This window comes from Gadus chalcogrammus, chromosome 22 (assembly GCF_026213295.1).
Source record: "Gadus chalcogrammus isolate NIFS_2021 chromosome 22, NIFS_Gcha_1.0, whole genome shotgun sequence".
Lineage (NCBI taxonomy): Eukaryota > Metazoa > Chordata > Actinopteri > Gadiformes > Gadidae > Gadus > Gadus chalcogrammus.
The window spans coordinates 12,937,790-12,956,928 of record NC_079433.1 but is presented as its reverse complement, the minus strand read 5'-3'; the positions used below and the strand labels follow the sequence as shown (position 1 = coordinate 12,956,928).

Genomic DNA, 19,139 nt, shown 5'->3' with positions numbered 1-19,139 from the left:
TTGCTGCGGCAACGAGGAGGATGTCTCGTAATTAGGGACGGAATTCCTGCGCGCAGTAAAGGATGCGCAAAGCAAGGCCGGACTGTGGCAGAGCGAGGCAACCATAAACTTCAGCCTTTTTCCTCGCGTTTATTGCCCTTTCGACTGTCATATATGAACGCCAATGCACTGCGGCGAGCCCTCATAAACACAGTGATAGCAACAACAAATATGGCGTGGCTCGCTGAAGGAGAGTGTCGTTGAACCGTACACTAGCAGGGTGTGACAATGTAGGCTTCTTAAGCAGACCCACACAGCAATGCAACACAGGGCTATCTGAATTGATTAATAAGAAATATATGTTATTAAGGCAGGAAACATAGGACGCTATTGCTTAGTGTATTACGCATGTATAATGTAGACTATTTGATTTAGCTTAGTACGCACAACTATAAAGTAGGCATACACAGAGAGAGTCCTCTTGTCGTTGGGAGGTCCAGTTTGGTTTAGCATACAGGCCTATTTGATGTGCCAATAATGTCACAGGCATACCTTGTTGTCTGTCAATTCAAAGCATAATACATAAATAACCATTCATAAATGTTTGTACCATATTGTGCTTTGTTCTGTTATTGAAATATTGGATTGCCGTGAGCTTGACTGTTCAACGGATAGTCATGTTCGTGGGTACATTCTGGAACAGGAAAAGCAGTGATTCAGAAATACAAACCAAGACAAAATGTTCTGATAATCTTTTCATTTTTAATTTCGAAATATAATATAGGCTAATACAGAATATTTTTGGCAAACCAAGAAATGCATCAACGCTCGTGCCCAGCCGTGCCACAATAGAAGGCTAAATGTATTTATTGTTCATAATTAGCCTACACTGGAAAACTCCAAATAATTAATAATTGACAAAAGAATGATATATATCTTGTAAATAGATATCTCGAAAGAATCAGGCAAATTGCTTTGCGTTGCTTGTGTACGCGTGTAGGCGTATATCTCAGTGCAACTTGTTATCGCGTTTTCAATAGCGGATTATTCAATACGTTGAATGAATAAGTATTAAATGATTATTGTGGTTTATGATATAGGCCAAGATAAAAACATATTTGCCGCCATACAGAAAATTATCGGATTGCTCTCTTGCTCAATAGGAACACGGAATAATAGTAGACTGTTTTGGTGTATTTTTCAATTAGTTTGTCGTAGGCCTACTACGAAATTCAATAGTAAACAATTGGCTATAAAATAAATACAATTTAAAAAAAGAACACATCCATTACATTCGCATCCGCTCAAACGCATTATTTGGTCACACCAAAGTCCGTCGATGTAAGTAATATATCATATATCATCATAAAGCCACAATATTAGGCCTAACACATTTCTGATTCAAAAACAGAACAAATAAAATAAACTTTTTGATTACAAAATACACAGAATCAGTCAATTTAGACTGGTAATTATGTCCACGTAAAGAGAAAACCAAAGAAACGAGACGTCTTCGTCGGAGATCCCAAGTCTCATGTCCACCCAGGCCTCTGTAAACTCTTATTGAGCCAGACTAAAATCCATATGAAGTCCATATTCAAGGTCTTAAGAGTGAGGTCGAAGTATTGTCGTTTTTTTTACTCATATTCTTGAAATGTTTCAAAACAGGGGAGTATTACACCGTTGTCCTCGAACTTGAAATTAACCGTTGAGCAGTGGTGGCTGCTGCGGTCACTGTTGTACAAAATTTACTCTGCAAATTCACAGCTCGGATGCGGTCTGGAAACACGGACACTTCTGCAGCAGCCATGTCGGTAACTGCTCTAGGGCTTTACATCCTAAAGGAGAGGATTGGAAGTATAATATTGTAACCGGTCTCTGTTTAATTTCTTCTCCTTCATTCGACGATTCTGAAACCAAATCTTGACTTGTCGGTCGGTGAGGTTGAGCATCCGAGAGAGCTGCAGTCGCTTCTCCTTGTTGATATACACACTGAAAAAGAATTCTCTCTCTAGTTCTCTGATTTGATATTTGGAATAAGGACACCTTTTCTTACGCGTCCGTTGTCCACCTAAAACGGGGAAAAGAAGAGAGAGAGAAAGAGACAGAGAAGGTATCGGTCACAAAAAACAAACAAACACACAGGCAGAATGTAGGCTATAATATTACATGATATCATATATAGATATAATATATTATATTATATTATATCATATCAACCCTGATCTATTATTTATTAAACCTCATGCCATAGCATAGTAATAGTCCTATGTCATGCAATTATTGACCAGTGGCTTGCTCCACTTCCCTTCCGGAGATTACACTTGAGCATTGACCTTATCGAGGAAGACCGGGGAAAGCTTGCACACAAACGAGTCCAATGCAAATTCTTATTGAAGACGTTCCTATTAAAACTACAGTGTGAAGACAAATATTCAAAACACTCAACGCACAAAAGGTGAAACACAAAAGGTCGTCGTACTACCAAACCGAAATCCTCACAGGCACCACCCTCATTCCATTCCAAGTCTTCCTTTAAAGCTAGGAAACCGTGAAACTGGTACATTTATGATTCACCGTTGTGGACATTAAGACACCATGGAATCACATTCATATTTTTTTAAACTTTAGTGGCTAGAAAACACAGCACCCTGTTCAGTCACGGCCAATTTCAATTCCAAGCACGTGATCCCGCAGTTTATAACAAAGTTTTGTTGGGGGGAATCTACAGGCCCTCTATAAACCTTATATGCTTATAAAACCGCATATAAACATTTTAACAGGAGTGCGCTACTTTGCAAACTTTCTCTCATAACCGAGGCGCTGACTTAATACGTACTGCTGCTGCTCGATTTCTCCTCATTGTTGCCGGAAGATGACTCTGGGCTGCTGGTCTCCTCCCGAGGCTCCTTGCCCTCCGAGTCCCGACACGACGGCGCGCTGTCCTGCGCCGAGCCGGGCTGCTTGGTCGCCGCTTTGTCCCCAGAGCAGTCGTTCGTCGAGGGACTCTCGTTTGACGCGTTGCCGTATGCCGTCTCAAAAAACTGGTCGAACGCCTGGGGAAGCACGCCGTTTCGACCCACGTTACCGTAGAAGTTGGAGGCAGAGCCCGTGCCCGTGTGGTGGTGGTGGTGGTAGGCTGCTGCAGGGTTGTTTTTGGCGAACATGTCCCCCACCGCCGCCGACTGTGCAGACAGACAGTCTCTGTGCACCATATCCTCTGCAGTGGTGTAGCATTGGGGCAAATTTCCACGGTGAGCCCATTTAGCGGACGCGTCAATAGCAGCGTAGTCCCTGAACGTTACTTCTCGGACGGGCTGGACTTGCGGGAGGTTAGAGGAGTACGAGTATGTCATGGGGCGGGTAGACGGGGTCTGGGACAAAAACGAGGGCAGACCAGAAAAATCAGCCCCCGCCGACACGTAGTAGGTGCAACTAGGCAAATACATGTTCGATCCGACGGGGACCCTCTCGTCAAAATCCATCATTCCTTTACGCCACTGCTCTATCTGCGGTTCGTCTCTTTAGCCGCCTTTAACATGGCTCTGTATCGTCGTGGCTCGTGCCTCTTTGAAGCAGGTTCGAGAGGCAGAAATTTTGAGACGTAGGCTGACGTGGAGAGCCATCTCCATCCATTCCAGGGAGGCGTAGGTCACGTGACCAACGACAGAAATTGACAGCTTTTCAGTGTGTGTGTGCGTGTGTGTGTGTGTGTGTGTGTGTGTGTGTGTGTGTGTGTGTGTGTGTGTGTGTGTGTGTGTGTGTGTGTGTGTGTGTGTGTGTGTGTGTGTGTGTGTGTGTGTGTGTGTGTGTGTGTGCGTGCGTGCGTGCGTGCGTGCGTGTGAGTGTGTGTGCGCTGGGAGGGGGGGTGTATGTGTGCGCGCGTGCGTGTGTGTGTGCACGTGTGTACGTCTGTACGCGTGTACGTGTGTGTGTGTTTGTGTGTGTATGTGTGTGTGTGTGTGTCTGTTTAACACAGTAAGTATGAAGCATAACCCTGCTGCTTCCTGAAGCCTGACATTATTTTATCGCTACGATGGTCTAAAATTAATCCCTTAATATAAATCGGATTAACTATAAATTGATCGTTGTTCAAATAACAACATATCCAGCCGAAAGACGAAAAACAACCTTTGCTTCGTTCAATGTCATTACTAGACCAATTGCTGTAGTGCTAGTGGTGATAGCTTTAAGTTCTCAATTACATGTAAATTGTGCATAATTAATTGTGATTCAAGACACTCTCTCACCCTTCATTGTCCTATTATAAATTAACTTACATCTACTGATGTATGTTATTTATGTAAATATTAGTTATAGGCAAATAGGAATTCTTTACGCATGCATTGCGCATATCGTTATAGATACATTCATTCAGTTTACTGGATTTGGTTCAGGGTCATGTTCATTTGACTGTTGATTTTCGGCGTTACTACACTCAACGTGTCGTTATTTGCGTATAGGTCTACATATTATTGTAAAGATTAGCAAACACATTTAAAACCAAACAAACAAAGAACACCAAAAATAAACACAACATGGACAAAAACAAACCAAAATCAACCACGTCAACTACGGAAAGTTTTGAAGGTTGCTTTACAGTCTGAACAACCCATAAATACACTAGCCTTTAGGCCTTTATTTGTTTTTAAAAGCGCATAAATAATAAATAGTGAAGCGGGGTTGGGTAACAAAGCATAGCTTGAAATGCGGCCTATTGGACTGAGGACCAAATAATAGCCTACAGACACACGTGCACATTCACACACACACACACACACACACACACACACACACACACACACACACACACACACACACACACACACGCACACGCACACGCACGCACACACACAGAACCAACAACAAATGTGGTTTATTCGATCAACGTGCGCCATTGCTGAAGTTAGGGTAAGTAGGCTACTGCAGTACTCTTTCTAGTTTTTTCAGGCTAAAATGTTACAGCCATGAGATAAGAATTCTCAGTTCTTGGTATTCATTTAGTAGTTTTTATATCCACCTATTTTTAAATAACAACATAGCTCACAGTTCAATTATATGTGATATATGCTGTTCATCTAACCATTCCAGTGCAGGCTGTTATTTAAAAAAGGAAGAAATGTAAATTCTTCTTCCAATTTCCTATAGAGTAGGCCTAATTAATTTCTATAGGGAAGATCTACTTGACAATTATCTAAGATATTCTGCAATGCATATATGTTTTGTATGTGTAGCAGCAGAATAGATAAAAACCTTCGATGATATGCTTAAAAAAATATCCAGGCGTTAACAGCAAATTTAAGAATCGGATAATCTGTCACACCGCGCACTCATTGGTTTCTGTTCTTAGCACTTCAAAGAGGCCACCGTGGAACTAGCTTTGCACCGGGCTGCAACTTGACTCTAATGTGTTGTGAATGGGAGCTCTGAGCTCGGATTAGGAGAGCTAGGACTCCCCCATGGCCCTACCGCAGTCGAATCCAAGTGACATAAACACACGGATCCAAATCAAGGCTCATCGACATCGTGTAACACAATCTCAAACTATCACGTTCACTAGAACCCTGATAGTACTAACACCGCTACGACAGTGTGAAACAGACTAACCCCATGCACGTTTCGTGCTCATAGGTCATGTCCATGGGGTACTTTTATTTGGAGAATTTGTATTGACACAAACAACTCCACGGTGTTTGGGAACACACGCTCCGCCTCTCCCGGGCAATCCAGACAAATTCTATGACTTGTGTTTAGCTTTTCAGCTGCAATTGAGCACAGGATGCCCAGGGAAAGCGAAGCCAGTGCTGCACAGACTTGTGTTTTTTATAGCTCCTATAGTATTCTACTGCTCCCCTTTTCCTCCCCGGCCAGACACCACACAACTGGCCATGCGTGATAGAAAGTCCCACCTAACCGGACTGAGAGACATTCACACACAGCTCCCACATGCTACAACTACACAGGAGCTACCAGGTAGGAATCGCATATACGTGATGTTTGTATAACTACGGGTATAACATTGTCCAAACGTTTTTTGTTTATATTTCTGGATAATTAGAAAAAATGTATTGTTTAATTTGGTATTTGTTGTCACTGCATGCAGTTACCAAGTTGGCTAACTAAAACAATGTTGTAACCCATCCCTTGTGAAATAAATGAATGTTACGAGAACAAGCAAATGTGGGCAAGGCATATCGGCTATATGTAAAACGTCAAATTCTCTCGTTGACATGCGCACGAGGGCAATCGTGTAGATTCAAGTATTAAGCCTGTGATCAGTGAAGATGTAGTTTTTAATTAGGCAAGAATAGGATTTGTTGCTTGGACGCATTCAAAGCCAAACCTTTGTCTGCGCGGTCGACTTCAAGTTCGGGGGAGGGAGAGGCCCGCTGCCCAGCCGCAGAGTCCTATACAAGACTTTGACACCATTTAAGGGCACAGCATGCCCCGGATGAAGGCTCCTGATTGCTTTTACATTTGGCTTGCATGCCAGAGTTTTCCAAAGGGGACAAATATATGTATATATAAATATTTATGAATATAAACATATATATATATATATATATATATATATATATATATATATATATATATATATATATATATATATATATATATAAATCAGACCTATCCATTTGTATCATATGGAGAGGGAAAGGTCATGCCTACATATTGCTTTAAGGCAATTGCATTCATGGAATCACGTCAACCAATGCTGCTCATTCTTTTGAATTTAACATAAATGCTAAATCGTACAAAAAAGTAAGTATTTAATTGAAATTAATTGCAAAAACGAATGTATTCGTTGGTCAATCTATCTAAACACATTAGGCACGTTCAGATCAGGTTTTAAATACGTAGAACGCATCCAAAACCTCCCTTTAACATTGATGTTCGTAACACGAATACAACCCCATTCCCGACAGCCTCTACCTTTGTGCCATAAAACGCTGTTAGACAACAAGACAACAATTACGTCTGGGGTGCTTCTGTAGCACAGTTTCACGCTGTCAGCGACGTAAGACAATAAAGTAAGGCTAAATTGCCACACTTGGGATTTTTCAAAGAAAGCTGTAGTTTGAAAGAAATGGAAAGCCTCCGGCCTCATTCATTTGTCGGCACTAAGTCCACTGCATGTTATAGGCCTATCTGCTACCGTCGGATAATTGTAACATGTAAAATGGCTTTGGAAAAGCCAAACATTATAGTGTGACGGCCAAATGAGATAAGCCAAACACACTTTATAGAAGGTTGCTCTTATACTGAATAAGAGGGTCCAAGACAAGTGAAAGTAGCCTTACGTGAGGAAAATCCTTAAAAGGTATGTTCACAGCTAGAATGGTATTCATAGCTGTGGTTTTCATTCATATGAGCTCAAACTTGCCATGTTGTTAATCCAAAACATCCAGAAATTGCCTCCGACGGATTGGTTTGGACAGTATTTCTTCCTGTAAATCAAAGGGATCAGTGTGTAACACAGCCTGATAGAACATATTGTGATTCGACCATTTTGAACTTGAATGTAATCGGGTGAATCAGTCAGTCCTGTTTTCGATGTGGGTAACAGTGGGCTGATGCGTCTTGAAAAAGAGTTCTAAAAAACAAATCAGTTCCAACTCAGACTTTATTATGCATTCGTTTTAACACATCTGGCATAAGTTATTATTAACTATAAAATGTCAATTTATCCACAGGTGACGCAAAAGCGGGTCCAAGGCAAGGGGCGAAGAGAAGAGACTTGACCACCCAGGAAAGGACGCTGCAGCGTCGGGGAGTCAGCTCAACTCCACGGTCAAAGGGAGGGACATTGTCTAATCGACATTGGAAAAGAAAATGTCAAATTTGGACTTTATTCAACGTCATATTAAGACACATACCGTTAATTTATTTGTATTGGGAGCCTATAAAACCCACATTTTTAAAAATGCGATTTAGGACCGAAGAGGAGAAAGAATCCTCTGGAATTTCATGCAACATCTTCAACACTTTATATCAAATTTCTATGGAAATACATACTAAATATGCATTTCAATCTTTGAACATATATAAGTGTTGTTTAAATTGTCTAAAACAATTAAGTAGGCTAATTCGGGGAACAAATAGGCCTATAAGCTCTATATTACGTGCCTCCTCCGTTTCGGTGCACGTTTCGTCTTCTCGTTCTTTCGTGGAGTAGGGCCTAAGATATTTTTAATATATTAAACTAATGTTTGTATCAACGAGCAGAATGTTATTTGTAACTTTTCTGGTATTGGTTGCTGGCTTATGTTAAATGATATTAATTCGGGGAGGATTTCAGACGCTTCAGTGATTACAAATGTGTATACCAGACCAGTCCCAAACAAAAGATATAAACGAGACCAAATCCACAGACTGTTTCTTTTTTTTTTTGCATCGTAGCCTCATATAGCCTCAAATTAAGGACATAGACGAGACACGTTCAACATCACGGAAAATTTCAATAATTAGTCCACATATAAGACTACCAAATTTAAATGCAAATACATGCGGAGGGCCAAAAATATCGCCTTAGTCTTTTGAGAGTGCAAAATACATTCGACAATGACTAGACGGGACGAGACGGCCTACAGATCCATGCCATGTGTTATTAAATGTCTGAGATAGAGCCATATGCAACCTAATACAGTAGAAATGATGTACAATGACGTAGGTACACAAATGTTTATATAAATGTTCCAGACGGCAATTAAGGTAATATAGAAACTTGCAACTTCTACAAACAGAAGATCGGATTTGACTGAAGAAATATGGCTAATGGCTTTTGGAGATGGAATAAGGATCTAGGTTGAAGCAAGCGACTGCCTTTTTTCTAACATTTGATAATAGTCTCTTAAGGAGCTAACATTCAAACCTCGTCTGCCGTCCTGGGCTGCTGCAGAATTAGACACATTACACATTGTATAGGTTGCAATGTTAGTTTCGTCTGATGGACTTGTACTTGAAATAAATGAAATTTGGGCCATCACTATATAACGAGCAGAGCAATTTCAATGTACGGATGTGTCTATTGTAGCGGCCTATGGGATGGATTTAGTCAGCATTCATTTAGATAGCAATATTTTGTTTACACAAAATGGTAGCCTACTATATTGGAAACATTAACGGACTGCAAAGCATTCCTAGTTTGCTTTAAACTGCAAAGAGAAAGGAAACAATGGCGTTGTTCATTTGGCGGACGGCCGTCTAGGTTGGTCTGCTACACGATTACGTTTCAGACCAACTCCTAGTGTCATGGGTTGGGCGGCCAGCGCCGTTATTACGCAAGGTGGGTAGGTATCCAGAACACACCATTAAAACCAGATTATCATGCGTTCGCATTGGGTCTCCTTGGGTCCTTATCACATTCTAACTCATGGTTTCGTACTTTCTTACAGAATGCTTGTGAGCGCAAACACGTGATAATAAAACCATAGATTGACAAATGAAAAACACATGACAATATTTTCTTTCTGCCAGCGTTCCACTACATTTGTAAACAGCAACAAAAAAAGGCGAGAAACAGTGGAACCTGTAAAACAAAATGATGCATGATATATGATTTAAAATAATCGAATATAAGATATAAGTGATAGGCCTAGTAGGCCTATACCCAGATCGAAATAGCGGCCGAAAACTATACTGTCGCTCTTGCACAAAGTGATGTACTGCGTTAAATTGCCTTAAGGTGGCAGCAGAGCTCACGTTGTCGCCGAGAATCAAGTTCAACATCCTGTTTGACACAGACCAAGCTCTGGAAAAAAAACGCATTGCTGGGCAAAGAGCGTCTGGTGGGCGGGGAAAGGGCTGTCCATCAAACTTGGAATGAAGGCGGGAGTTACCGCTTGTTTTGCTTCACCACCAGCCAATGGGTGGCTACTCTGCTTATACACATAGCCAACCAGCTTCGAGTCATTTCAACCCGTGAGGATAAACCCAGTCCCCTTTCCAGCTTTTATTTATTTCATGGTACAGGAAGTAACACTTTCCAGTCTTGCCCTTTAATACACCCGAAGCAGCCTAGGGTTATTTTGTAACACCTGCGCGCGCCGCTGTGCATACGTATGACCAGGGGCCGTTTGCGGTGGCTCAGATTTCGCGTGTTTGTGGTCGAAATGTGATCGTCAAACATGTCTACCCCAAACCTGCAGTTCAATCATGTATTAGTCCAACACTCATTTTTATTCTCCAATTGACATATAGCTGCCGCTTCTTCGCTTATATGGGCTTCAATAAATCACAAAAGAAAGCTATGGCGATTTATAAATATAAAAGACCAAAATCAACTGTCCCAACTAGAGTCACGCTTAAGAATCCAGTTCTCTCACTATAGGCTATATAAGATTATGTAGGCCTTTATATTTTGTATACTGGTGGTGTATCCGTTTTGGTGTCAAAGTAAAGGGATAGGCCAACCTGTAATATCAACTGCATCACCAATATTGCCTCTATATTCAATATTTATTTATTTATTTATTTATTTATTTATTTATTTATTTATTTATTTATTTATTTATTTATTTATTTATTTATTTATTTATTTTTTAAACTGAAATCTCCAACTTATTTTTCTCTAATAACAAGGATAAGAAACGAATTTAATAAATGAAAATATCGTCCGAAACAACAACCCTGTGTTTAGTTTCTGTCAAGTACAAGAATAGTTGAAAACACACTAACAGGTTGCTTCACATAGGCTAAGTGAAGCAATCTTGCATATATATAAATAAGTAGGCCTATCCTATACGTAGAATACAAACCGACTTTTAAGTTGCGACGGCAAACTTAAGCATTGTCTTATAATTGTATAATGTGTGATCCAATAATATAGAGTGAATACCCGCAATCTAAAGAATGAAATGCAGAGGTGAGTCTTTGGAAAAGTGGATACAAATACATTAGGGTATAATGTATATACGAATAGGGTCAGTTACACATAACGTGTCTACTACCTTCATGAAATGTATTCAGTTATACATGTTAGATAAAATAAAACATCTCTCACTACAGTTTTCTCATACGCTCATTATTGTGCGACCGTGTCTGTTCATACAGGTCTACAGTAGGCCTGGTATAGTGTAAGTGGTAGTAGACTATATCAAATATTATGAAGAGGAGTAGACCTATGCGTAATCCCGTAATCATATAACAGGATTATACATTTGATAATATACATTTATGATAAATAGCTTCTCTTTGTCATACATCTCTATATATCTATATCTATTATCTATATTAATTTATATAGATGTTTATATCGATTAATATCTATCGATATATTTACATATATATATGTATATATATATATCTTTCTATCTAGATATTGATATAGTTATTGATACATAGATAAAATATAGATATATATAGATGTAGATATCGTGTGGTCCCATGTTACATGTTACACTGAACTGAATAGCGTTTTTTCTTATTGGATGAAAGGGGTAGGCCTACATTTTAAATAATCCCAAAAAATGTAATGAATTGTATTGTTAGATAATAAAAACAATAACGTATGACACAAAGTGTTTAATACTCGTCTTTCTAAATTCTGATATGTTAGGCCTGGTTCTGAAATCTGCGGCGATACGTCGAAACACCCGACCGTCTATTGAACGCAAACTGAGCCCTGCTGCAGCCTACAGGAACAGATATATTTTATTCGTTCTGGATTTTCTATTTCATACGTCGAATAGGCTTACCTGTTTATAAAGCTCATACATTCGACCAGGACAATAGTCCACAACCTCAAGGGTTTAGGGTTTAGGATACCGTGGCCTGTAGCCTACTAAAAAGGTTAACCTCGACACGTCCGCTTTGAGAGTCCAGTGGGCCTATTAGGAAGTAGGCCTACTCTAAAAAGATTCTAAAACGGTATGACTGTCTTACCGAACAGTCCGTAAATGAACATTTCCAAAGTCGTCGTCAATGTTGTTTTACACAATTCGTTGCGTGTTTGCGACGTTTTAACCTCTCAACACCGAGACAACGCATAGACCACACTAGTTGTATTCTGGGTCGTGTCACCATAGCCAAGAGTATATTATTATATAGAATATTATATACAAGCAATATAAATGAGCAGTGTACTCATCATTGTCATTGGTAGTTGTTATATCAAGGTACGTTTACTGGAATTCAATAAAAAAAGAAAGAAATTCATTGACACACAATACGCCTGATTAGCCACCGGGTGGCGGTAGAAGCTCACACATCTCTAGCTGTACAGCTCTACAGCTCTTTACACTATGTGATCTCTGTAGGTGTAAAGCAAAGCTAATTGATTGCTCAACAGGTCAATGATACTACATTTAAAAACATAATTGTGTGCAAAGATTGTGTAGGTCAATTAACTGGCCTATTGTTAGATCACAACCATTTGAAACAACCATAGACCGACCTAATGACAAAGAAATAGGCCGCGGATTTTGAAAGTTTGACAACAATGAAACAATTGGCCTGCATTAATTAATATAAACGCTTCCCGAGGTAACCTAAAAATCCACTCATAGTGTAGCCTAATAGCCTTATAATTCACTGTCCATATTTTATTTGGATGGACAAGACAGAAATATTTAACACACAAAGATAGTAACCATGCCGAAATTTACGTTATATACAACAATGAATAGGCACACATTATAAAAGCAATAATTAATATGAAGACATATTCCGGACGATTATCTATGCATTATAATAAGAATTGCACCATATATTGAATATGAACGGAAGCATGGGTCCATTTGAAAAAATAAATCTTGGAAGTAAACCGTGTGGCTTGTTTGGAGAGGCGTTGGACGCTATTATTAGTCAAATGTAGGCTACCAAAAGTCCAAATGCTTTATGTAATCCGGTGAACCTCCGCTTTTAACACTCTCGTTAAACTTGGAAAAGTAAAATCTCAATGGCATAGGACAGCCTTCATGAGGTCTGATATCCTGAGCTCAGAGAGAAATGTCACATATATTTTTCCACATGCGGACTCAGTCAAACATATTTTACAACACGAAGGAAAAGAGAGAACCGAGCATTATAGAAGGAAATTGGGTTCCAAAACTTCTGGTGAATCACGTGCATCAAACAAATAATCGAAAAAAGTTAGCCCTCCCAATCGATAAATCCAGAATTGTGGACTGTTTCATTGTGCGTGCGTGTGCGTGTGCGTGTGTGCGTGTGTGTGTGTGTGTGTGTGTGTGTGTGTGTGTGTGTGTGTGTGTGTGTGTGTGTGTGTGTGTGAGAGACAGGGGAGTTAGCCCGCACGCGTGCGCGCCCGTGCGTATGTATTAATTTCCAATGGACAGGCCTATATTCCGCCAAAAAGAAAAAATATCTAGCTGATTATTTTCACTTTGTTGACCACTTTCTTTTCCTTCACACGTCGGTTCTGAAACCATATTGTAACCTGTCTCTCGGAGAGATTAGTCTGAGCCGATATCCTTCTCCGCTTATCCTTGGTGATAAATTTATTGGCGGCGTACTCTCGCTCCAGTTCCTTCAGTTGCACCTTGGTGTATGGCACGCGCTTCTTCCGTCCACGTCGGTATGAGCCCGCGTCCCCCGCTGCGTGGGACACCGCGTCTGTACGGTGAACGAAAAGCAGACACAGACACCTTAAGAAAAACTACCAACGTTCGCCATGCAGCTGTGCACTTTTGAGGATTCTGATCAACATTATACGTATTTTGCCCCCAACCTCCCCCCTCCCCACAAAAAAAAGAATCCTCAATCAAATCAAACAAAAGCAGTCATGCCATGTTTTAGTGTTGAATCTTACCTGGTATAGAGGATTTCCAGATATGTCCTGCCTGTGGCTGCTCTTTGGCACAATACACTTGGCTATTCCAACCGTTCGCGGTGAGAGTCCACGGCTGGTAGCTATCCATGGGCAACAGGGTCTCGTGTCTGGCCTCCGACGGCGCACTGATAGTGGGCACCACGGGCACATCCAGATAGCTCGGAACAGGTTGGTACGGACCAGAAGGATACGTGGGATAGAAAGCGAATTCCTTTGCCCGAGACGTATAGTCGTCAGTCGCAGACGCGGAGGAGTCCATGTATTTATCCCCATACGCAGAGGGGGGTTGCGAACCGCACGACTTCATGCTGCTGTGATGGGACATTCTGCACGGATAGTAGCTGCTGCCAAAGTATCCATAGGGCAGCGAGGCGCTGGAAGAGCTCTGGGCCGCCGAGCACGGACTGCACTGCTTCACCGGCTCCCCCATACCAGAGGCGGGCACGTCGCTGGACAAGTATGTGGTGCTGGGTGCCAGGGACGGGGGATGCGCCATCAGATTTCTGCACTGGTTTGCCGCAAAGTTGCCACCAGCAAAGCCCTCCATGTTCTTACTCACTTCATCGGAGCCGTCGCCGTTGTCGTAGAGGAACATCACCGACGGGTCGATCCAGCGCGGACGGAGAAGCAGTGACGTTGTCATAGCACGACATCCAACATTGAAGGGTACTGGCTCTTTTTAAAAAAGCCCAGAGACTGAGGAAAAGGAGATACTGATTCGGGGGAGAGTAAATGACTCTGACGCGCACGAGAGCACGAAAGGTTGCGCCGTCATTGGCCATGAGTTTACCACGTGACCTGGCTATGCAAAGCGCACGATAAACATCTACCAGCGCAGATAATTAAATGAAAATGTTGGGCTGTGTGTTGGGTTACTGTACCGATAATGGCACTTTGCATTGGCAAGGAAGAATCCATTCATTGAGATAATCCCAGGCAAATTAAATACAAATTGGGCGATGATTGTGTGATAAGGTAAAGAATAAATTAAACCCTCAAAAATAAGGAATAAATGTTGTGTTTTAGCTTTTGTTTTGAATCAATCGGAGTCTCCTTCTTGGTAGATTCGAAAGATATCTAAACGTGAAATAAATATATAGGCCTATTACCACATGGATCTATCTGAATGTGAAATATATACCTTACCCCAATGGATTCTTTACGTAGCCTATACAACAATTTGTCCGTGCCATGTTATGCTTTAGCTGCATGCAAAAAGGTACGTGTTACTATGCATTTAATTCCTAAAACGTATATCTATATCTATATATATCTATATCAATTATGCACACTCAATAACAACTACGTGTATCAATGATATACGATTACAATTACAATATTATATTACTAACAAGAAAATAGAAAGCAGGAACTTAAAATATATATTTTGCTTGCCTGTGAAGCCTTAGTGGCACTGCGGCTATGTGTGCAAACATGTACAATTGTTTATGACGATGAGCACACATATGTGTGTCCATAATTTAAAGTATATGCTCGGGCTCAAAAAAAAGGGCATGAACAAAAAAATATACATATAAATAAACGAGGCTATAGGCCTAACATCGCACTATAGTCCGTTTGGTCAATATCACGACCTTCGCAAGTCATTTGGATGTATAAAACAAGGTTTTTGGTTGTAGGTATTTTTGCATACGCGGTTGTCACGGCTGGAGGCCAAGGTCAAGTTGAAAGTTTCTGTCTAGCCGACATGCTTGTTGGGGCTATTCAGTCCTGGAGGAACGTCTGAGCTTTTGAAAAGAGCGGAAGGAGGGTGAGAATTCCTGTTTGAATAAAAGCTTTCGAGGACATTAACTTTAACTATCATTTTTGTTCTAGCGTTTAGACCTTAGGACTACACTACATGGCCGGCTTTAGATGTAGCTTGACTTGTGTGTAAGCTTCCATTTAGGGTTCGAAACATAACATGAATGTCTTCGTTTGTGTGTGTTTGTAGGAGTTTCGTCGGATACGTGTGAAAATGATGTATTCTCTGAAAAGAAGGCACAATATAGACGTGTCGTTGTGTGGGTGTCTGGTCTGCTTTTACGTGTTTACGACCAGTGGCACTCTGACTATACTGTCTATGGCGACTCAACATTTAGTTGGAGTAGCTCTCACTCAAGTTTTGACCCAAATGTCCACACATAAAACGAGTTTTGGTATGGCTAGATTAGTGAAAATAAATTTAAAAAAAAGAGGCTGTTATACAGTTAAGATCTCATACATCTTCAACTGAATCCTTTAGTTTTTCACATATCTATCTACTGACTACAGTAAACCCAGTGCGTAAATAATCAACCAACGACCAGCAACGATAACGTTATATTGGCATAATCCAAAATATCCTACAGCACGTAGGCCTACGGCGAGGTGGAAATAGACCAATGATTAAAAATGTAAACAATTCTATAAATAAGAATACATAGGCCTATAAGGATTCCTGTCTTCATATTTTAAATTGCAATGTATGCATTAACAATCGTTAAAGCCACATTGGCAACAAGTAGAAAACAAAATAGGCCTATTCGTCAACTCTAGACTGCCCGCACAATCATCTTCCATAAGGAAACGTTTGTTTGTTATTCTAGATCAGAAACGAATACAGGTAAGCTATCCATTCTCTAATTTTCAGGATTCCATATGAAGCCAATTAAATAAACCTCATTTAGCGAAAGTGGTAATGCCGATACGCAAGTGCGTAGATGCGAAATTGGTTATGTAAGTTCGAAATAAGGGTTATTTATAAATGGTTCATTAAAAGTAGTCCTATATGTATTGCATAATGTTGATATACATAGGACTACGCTATTTTAAAAAATACTATTGAAATACTATTTCTTTATCCAAATGCTTCACCTATTGCTGAAAAGCATGAGCCTGCACGACCATCATCAGAATCATCGTCCAAATATTGTTTAATTAAATCATTCCAAGTCGTTTTGGCTTAAGTGGGTCAAATTATAGTTGGTGCAAGTTGGCGGAAAGTAATGGGCCTTCACTCTGTAAAGAACCTATTTGTACGATAGTCTTTTTTTAATTTAGGATTAATAACATAATTTGATCTGACATGCAATCGGCCTATTAATATTGAATCAAATCAGTTTTCGCTCCATACGTCTCCTTATCATATGCATGGAAGTAGGCTGTAGGCCTACGCCTATTCGTCTATGCGCTTTAAGAAATGTTCTTTCAGTGAAAACATACAGCCTACGATCAGGCCTGATCGCACTTCATCTTGATGATCCGAGCATCGTAGTTTTTCTCTCCATCCACAACCCAGACAAAGTTGGTTTGACTGAACTCAGAAGGTTGTTTGGAGAACCCACGGATCTCAGGTCCGAGCCTGGGGATCACAACAAAAGATGGTCGTAACCATGGCGGCGCAAAGCGCAGATGTGTGTTTTTTCAAGGCCAGCGGTCAAACCAGGCTTATACAACAACAGCAGCAAGGACAAGACAGAGCACTACAGAGAACTATACGCCCATGGCCAGACCCTCAGCTATAGCCCTACCTGCTAGATCGTCTAACACATGCCCTGTGTTGAGGCAGTGAATGGGAAATAGGAACATAATTGTTCGGTCCAATTATCAAAAACGCTCTTTGAAGTCTATAATAATACTATACTTTTTCATGTAACCAGCATGTCTTAATAGTTTACACTTTGAAACAATGGGTTGTAGGCCACTGTCATTCACGGTTTAGCGGTTTTGTTTGTTTGTTTCTCAGAAATTGCATAGCCTCTAGTTGTGTGTGTGTGTATATATATATATATATATATATATATATATATATATTAGTCCTAATATATGTCGTTCAGCTAGGTAAATAGAGGGTTGTCATATAAAAAAGCGAAATTTAGGCCTAAGTGCGTTTTTGATCAAAATACATCAGGGGGTGAGATAAAATAGTTTTTTTTCTTTCTATGTCGTCATGGAAGTTTCGGTAATATAGGTTTATGGTGTAGCCTTCAGTCTACACAATAGGAAAAAATACAACGCAATATGAAAGGAACAACTTTCACACGCCAGGGTCCAGTCAGTTAGCTATCGGTCAAAGTTACCAACACGAGGTGCTTTAATGGCCTTCACTCTGCACGGATCCTCACAACGGCTGATAGATAAAAACATATAGGCCTACAACTAAAACTAAAAGTGCTGATTAAATCTAAAGGTATAATTAAAATAGGCTACATCAAACGAATCATGCACTGTCCTAATGTAATTGTCACATTAAGCCCATTTTGATTGCAATTCAAATCAAGCCTATATGCTGTTTAATTTGTTCAAATCGGCAATGCTGGTTTCAATATGATAGCACGATGCGAGCGCTCCTGATCAGTTCACAGAGCTCACGTGGATAAAGTGGGCCTAGAGGTCGATCATGAACTTGAATTAAGCTGCACGACTTTAATTTAGGCCTGAATCCTACCTGGCACTTATTGAGCTCAAGCTGGGATTCCATAAGCGAACCCGGTTTTGCTGGGAATGCAGAATCCTAATCACCTTTTTTTTTTGCATAAAGACTTGCAAATGTGGGGGGGAATAGGCTTTCAATCATAGGGGAAGACAAATGAATAACATAATAATAACCATTGTATTTTCCACCGAACAAAAAAAGGAAAAGCAAACAAAGGCAAAGACACCTGTAAAGGACGAAAATATATTAGATACATTTAGGCGCAGGCCAATAATTATTAGGCTACGTAGCCTATAAGCATAATGTAATTAAGTAGTCTAGTATGCTATATTGCGCCTTAATCAACTTCACATTGAGACCCTCTCTAAACGACCCCTAACGCCAGAAATGACCAAGGACCAAAGGTAAATACATTTCGCATAACCTCCGAGTCTTAAGGCCTTCTCCTGTGCCATGAAGGTAGGTTAGTACAACCACAACGAAAGTTTAGCCCCCATTTAGTTGGAATAGTTCCAGATTAAAAGCCTTTATTAAAGTTTTAGTTTAAGTTGAACGAGTCATTAATCAAAACATATCTGCTAGACTTTGCTGTTATTCATTAAAAAAAAAAGACAACTGGCGTACAGGTAAGGACTACAATTATACAGCCTATGCATTATACGCGATACTATCTTGTATTGTGCGGATGGTTTATGGATTATGCATTTTATTGGATAGCAAACGATATGTCTTGGTAATACAATGGGCATAGGCTAGGCCTGTAGCCCTTCAAATCACTGGCTATTATTTATCAACAATATTTTCGATACCTTCGATTTTTCGAGAGCCCGAAAAGAACATATGATCTGCCATCTGGAAAACAAAATATTATGTGGACTAATCGGAAACGAATTGTCTAGAAATCTGAAGATCCATTAATGTTAAGAGAAAGTAGCCTAAGTAGAGCACAGTCCC

The 19,139-nt window shown here is 40.2% G+C and overlaps 2 protein-coding genes across 3 annotated transcripts; both read right to left on the bottom strand.

Moving 5' to 3' along the window:
* Positions 1 to 241: 241 nt before the first annotated feature.
* On the bottom strand, positions 242 to 3,512 carry LOC130376031 (homeobox protein Hox-A11a-like). The gene is made up of 2 exons (XM_056583226.1): positions 2,819 to 3,512; positions 242 to 2,050 (listed from the first exon to the last, which is right to left on the bottom strand). Exons 1-2 carry the CDS (start codon positions 3,465 to 3,467, stop codon positions 1,818 to 1,820), a joined length of 882 nt encoding a protein of 293 aa, XP_056439201.1. The 5' UTR covers positions 3,468 to 3,512; the 3' UTR covers positions 242 to 1,817.
* Positions 3,513 to 7,533: 4,021 nt separating this feature from the next.
* LOC130376303 (homeobox protein Hox-A13a) lies at positions 7,534 to 17,036 on the bottom strand. 2 transcript variants are annotated; one of them, XM_056583531.1, is made up of 4 exons: positions 16,973 to 17,036; positions 13,748 to 14,464; positions 13,478 to 13,551; positions 7,534 to 7,790 (listed from the first exon to the last, which is right to left on the bottom strand). In XM_056583531.1, exons 2-4 carry the CDS (start codon positions 14,409 to 14,411, stop codon positions 7,755 to 7,757), a joined length of 774 nt encoding a protein of 257 aa, XP_056439506.1. In that variant the 5' UTR covers positions 14,412 to 14,464; positions 16,973 to 17,036; the 3' UTR covers positions 7,534 to 7,754. The 2 variants fall into 2 exon arrangements, with proteins under 2 accessions (XP_056439506.1, XP_056439505.1); XM_056583530.1 differs by lacking the exon at positions 7,534 to 7,790 and having other exon boundaries at positions 12,564 to 13,551.
* Between the last annotated feature and the right edge of the window lie 2,103 nt (positions 17,037 to 19,139).